The following is a 5,570-nucleotide window of genomic DNA, read 5'->3' as shown; positions in this document are numbered from 1 at the left end:
TTAAAAGTTAAATGATAAAATTAAGTTAAAACCATTCATCTTAGCAAACGATATTCTGTCATTCGTCTTGATCTCTCCCACTCAAGACTCATGCAAATGCAAAAAATTAAAAAGAAGCCGCGAAAAGTCACACGTGCGAACTGAGAATCAACGTCAACGCCAACGCCTACGCCCACGCCCACGCCTTTGAAGTGCAACAATTAGAAATAAAATTAATAACCAATTTTTATGCTCTTTAGACCAAATGAAAATCAATTTAATTGCATATTTTCATAGGTTTTTCTGGTGAGCAGCAAAAAAAAGTTTTGATAATTATGCCAAAATATGTAAGTATTTATTACACTTGACTACTGTCTACTGGTGATTGGGGTAAAAAATAGTTAGGAAATTCAATATTTTTATTCAATAAACTGGAAACGTTTAAAATGCAATTGTTACTCAATTTTTAGCTAGTGAATGTTTGAAACTTACCTTTTTATGTTAATCTTGATGCCTGCTAAGACTAGGCCAAGTGGAGCCAAGATATGAGAAATAAATCAATAAGAGTAAGAGAATATTAAGATATAGGTTAACTTATAGTTAATAAAACAGGCCGTTTATGCTTTGTTTATAAGGCATATCATACACCTTGGATATGGTTCTATAATGAGTAAAATTTGAACCAAAAAGTATGCTATGGATTTCAAGAATTCTCTGCTTTTTAATTTTAAAGAATTGTGGGAATTTGCTGCGTCTAACAGATTATTTATTAGTTATATAACTAACTAATTTTCTTACATAGAATATTCTAAGATCTGTTAAAAAAGTAGAAAAATGTCTTTTAAACTTACTATAGTATACTTTTGGGTACCTACTTTCCAACCCCAGATCTCCAGATTTCAGAAAATCTGGACGTGATGGACAAAAACCAAGTATGCAGTCAGAATCAGCGTACCCGAATTACTTAAGAATACCTCTCAAGTTAACGTCAGCAAAAATTATGTCGGCCTGTGGAATCCTTATAGAAAGTGAAAGAAAGTCAAACAATTAAGCTGATGTGGGTTAACACTTGACACACTGAGCACTTTTCAATTGTTGGCGGGACTTCGAGTTAAATTTCATTGAAAGTCTTTAAAAACCAAAGGTCGGTCATTTACATATATGTTAAAATAAAAGTTGATTGAGAAGTTCCTTCAGGCGACTTTAGTTGGCTATTACTACTTACTTTCTTTACAACTTCCATACTAAAAAGTTAATTTGTTCTCTAGATTGGTTTTTCTTTGAGTCTTGGGCAATAAATGTTACAAAAAGGAAACCCAATTTAACTTATGTGATTGTTTCTTTTATTGATTTTTTCCTTTTTTCATAACGATCTTTCTTTTTCTTGTATTCCATTTACATTTATATATAAATATATATATGTATATATATAATTTTGTATAATTAAACGTTAAGTAAATATTATAAAATTTATGCTCTTGTTGCATTTTTCCTTTTGCATTTTGTGTTGTTTTTGAGAACTGCATTAATTAGCCCTATATGTTAAATATTTAAGTTTACTGCATTTCATTTGATGCATTTATGTAGCTAAGTATATGAATATATCCAATACGTTGCTGTTCAAATATATTCATAAAAGTAGATTGAATTAGTCATTATTATCCGATATCATATACAAATCGATTACACACAAAATTTACAGCACACATTCATAACTAGAAACTTAAATTTGTGGGCTAAATTGTACAATGGCATAACTATTTATATATAAGTAATCGTACATATATATAAGATATTTATTAGATAAGGTGGTTTTAGAGTGTATACATATAGAATATAGATTTTTATTATTATTCTCATAGTTTAAATTGTATAGTTTATAAAGATTACTGAAACATTTTTGTTGTTGTTGTTGTGTTTGGTTTTTTGCATTTCTTTTTGTGTTTTTGTTTATAATATCAGCTTTTGAAACATTTTGCTTTTCTTTTTGTTTTTGTTTTGTCATACTTCACCGTCTTTTTCCATTGATTGCATAATTACTACTAAGAATAGGTTTTTCTTTTCATTTTTCTTTTAGGATATATATATATATATGTATGTATGTATAGGCATAATGTTTGTGTGTGTGTGTGTGACGAAAAACAGGAAACTACTTAAGGACTAAAATGAATTTCCTTCTCGGAGGCACTCTTAAGTAAAAGTTAAAGTAAATTTTCTTCCCCTCGGGTTGGATATGGGGAGAAGGTTTTTCGCGGAGAGAACTGACTTTTGAATTCTCATTCTCTAATATTATAATTAGCATTATTATTATTATTATTATTCACTATAATTGTAACGATCGTCTGTAATTCCTTCAAGTGCTTACAGCGATTAGTTCATTGCTGTTGTTGTTGATATTGTTGCTGCTGCTGTTGCTATTATTGTTGTTGTTGTTGTTGCCATTCGTTTTCTTATCGAAATTAACTGATCGACGTGTCGATACCGATATCTGATCATCACTGCCGGCATACTCCTCAGTATCGCCATCAGCGCCACCCAAACTTGGCGGCGTATAGACACGATTCATGAATGTGCGCATATCATCGAAATAGGACTCATATTCGGCCTCAGCCGAACTGCGTGAATCACCGAAGGCACCACCTTGAGCTTGACACTGCGATTTAAGTGACCAGGAAAGCCATCGATTGGCGGAGTGCGGCCATTATCCATGAGGGGGGCTACATCGTCAAAATATGGCTCGGGCGGAAACGGCAACGGGGGGAACTTTAGGATGTTGTTGTTGTTGTTGCCTGATTGAGATGATGACTTTGTCTCAATACTTTGCCGTCCGCCCGCTGGGCCTAAAAAAGGAAACGGACGTGGTTGATATCCAGCCATTGAGCGTGATCTGTAGATCTCTTCGATCAAAAGTGGATGCATAGGCGTATTACAGGCCATGGCAGAGTTGATCATGGCGGCTGAGAGGCCGGCAGCAGTAGCCGCGGACGCGGGCTGTCCATTGTCCGACAAGCTACTCATCTCACCACCCGTACTTGTGGGCGGTGATGGCGATGGTGTGGGTCCTGGTGAACCACTTGGCGTGGGGCTACTTGTCCCCTTGTACGATTGTCGTGAAGTTGAGCTCTCTCCGGAGCTGTGCGATTTGTGGAGTTTCGCCGGTGGCTGATCTGACTCGCCAATCTCGTCGTCGGCCTCGACACGCAACTCTGGGGTATATGAACGACTAAGTCGCAAGGCGGCTAGCGACGGTGAAGCTACTGAGGAACTGCGACGTTTGCGGCTAACAGAGAGATCCAGCGGAAGCTCTGCAGTTGATTTCGAGGTGTCCGCAATGGATTCTGTTGGCGGTGGTGTGCTGACAATATCAATTGATTTCTGTAAAGAGCAAAAATTATGTTAGCCATTGCAGATCTATCATTTTATGGAAACTCTTTAAACACTTACCCGATCGTCTTCGATCGTCTGTTGCTCGGACGCACTTTCCGGTTTGACCCCCTTCAGTTTGCCCTCTTTCTTAACCTTGATCTTCTCATTTTTCACCGCCTCCTGCTCCGCCTGCTCCTCTTCAGCTTCGTCATCATCGTCGACATGGAAGTCCTCTTCCTCCCCTTCTTCCTCGGATACCTGCAGATGTGGCTCCGATTTGATAGATGCTACATCTACTTTCGATTCGCGTTCGTCTTTGACTTGCCTCTTCTCGCGGTTCTCCAACTTGAGGCCAAACTGCAATTGCTGGCGATAGGCTGCAGTGGGTGAGCTTAAAGGCGGAATACCGCAGCCCATGTCCAATTGCGGATGCTTGGGAAACATAAAAGGAAAATTGGCACCCGGCAAAGGACTCTGCGGAAAGAGTAGATATGTCGGAAATCCAGGAAAGAACGGCGCTCCGGCGCGGAACATGAGAAATGGATTCGGTGGAGTAGTCATCGCAGCAACGGCTGCTGCAGCAGCTGCTGATGTCGATTCACTGGCTGCGTCCGCCAACGATTGGGATGAACTGGGCTGAAGGCTTCCCCCGAAACTGTTGATGGCACGTGCTGCTGATGCTGCTGCTGCTGATGGTGATGATGATGATGATGCGCTGGCAAGTGATGCAGACGATTCGATTGGCTGCGAAAGCTTCCCGTAGAATCACAGAATTTCTTGTGCTTCGTCAACGAGGTGACCGTACTGAAGCTCTGACCGCACTTGGGGCACTTGATCTGCATTCGGCAGGTGGCATGCATGCGCTTGTGGCGACACAGATTCGAGAATTGGGTGTACGCCTTGAAGCAGACCTCGCAGGCGAAGGGCTTTATCGATGAATGGATATGCTGATGTTGCTTCAAGCCCGACGAAGTGCCAAATGTTTTACCGCACTCCGGACACGGATGACAGCGAGCTCCGACGTGGTAGATGCGAATATGACGCTGTAAATTCGATGGGTCACAAAATACCTGCAAAACACACAGAGAGAGACAGAAAAAATGAAACAATGTGTTACGATTGGTCGTCGCTTAACGTTTGTCGCACGCCCGAGTCTATGTTTGAGGGAGTGTGAAACAATCGTGATCTAGTTCCAGATCCAATGAAACGAAACTGAAATTTATCAATCATCTGCTGCTGCTGGCTAAACGGATCTATACACACACACACACAACTAGACAATGCTCAAGCTGATATTACGCAAAAGGTAACCGAGAGCTCAGAGCTGGGCCTAGCAACCTCCACCCACCACAAGACACCTTCGTCAATTATTACCATCAATTGATATACAATTGTCATAGCCTGAGCCCATCTATTGAAACCTAGAGGTGATCGTAAAGTAAAAACCTGTGATTCCAGATCTCGCTTGTGATTGATCGTTGGAGGTTAATTTTCAAAACAAAAAAGTTGTTGCTACTAAGAAATTTTGAACAGTCTTTTTGACCCTATTGAGTTTCTTTTGATAGATAACAGAAATAAGGGAATTGTTTATAACAGTTCCGGTTAAGTTTGTTCCACAAGAGGTGAAGCTCATCAAGGACAATCAGTTAGTGAAAGGGTAACTACAACGCCCTCCGCGTGATGAAAGTCCATCCCTAATAAAATGATATGTATTTCAGCAAAGTCGGTGGGTGAGTAGTTGTGTGAGGGGTTGGGAAGAGAACGAAGGTAGTTGTAGATAGGGACGCAACGTTGCTAGATTTTTCTTTTTTTGTACCCACTTCAAACTTGATTTCGGTCAACCTCCACCCGCGCTGCCTTTTACGAAACTGTTATGCCTAATCATGCTGTCATAATGCGCTACGAATTCATATCAAACGATGATCGAGGCAGCCTTTTTTGTCTATGCCGAGAGCCAAGAGCCGCAAGACAAGACAACACCAACCAGCCAGCCAACACCGCACATCCAAAAGCAAAAAAAAAAGCAGCGGTTGCGTCGCAGCGGCGACATACAAGAATAGCTCGTGCTATAACTACATCAAATGGATTAGATTCAACTACTCTCCAAAAAGGCGAAAAACGCCACAAAAGACAACAACAAAAGCCAGTCGAAGAGCTAGCTTCAGCATCGTCGTCGTCGTCGTCATTGTAGTCTTTGGAGTTGGAGTTGAATAAGTGTACGTAGG

General features: G+C 40.3%; 1 protein-coding gene across 1 annotated transcript; it reads right to left on the bottom strand.

The window, feature by feature from the left end:
• Nucleotides 1-2,344: 2,344 nt before the first annotated feature.
• LOC137587479 (transcription factor hamlet-like) lies at nucleotides 2,345-4,722 on the bottom strand (the record flags this gene model as incomplete). Its single annotated transcript, XM_068303912.1, is given in 5 exon segments — nucleotides 2,345-2,632; nucleotides 2,701-3,354; nucleotides 3,424-3,960; nucleotides 3,963-4,415; nucleotides 4,645-4,722. Coding segments are annotated over 5 exon segments (2,010 nt in total), but the record flags the coding sequence as incomplete, so codon positions are not given.
• Nucleotides 4,723-5,570: the final 848 nt, after the last annotated feature.

The sequence above is a fragment of the Drosophila tropicalis genome, unplaced genomic scaffold (genome assembly GCF_018151085.1).
Source record: "Drosophila tropicalis isolate 14030-0801.00 unplaced genomic scaffold, ASM1815108v1 contig_1023, whole genome shotgun sequence".
Taxonomy (NCBI): domain Eukaryota; kingdom Metazoa; phylum Arthropoda; class Insecta; order Diptera; family Drosophilidae; genus Drosophila; species Drosophila tropicalis.
The sequence above is the reverse complement of the archived record's forward strand: the minus strand, read 5'-3'. Positions and strand labels throughout refer to the sequence as shown.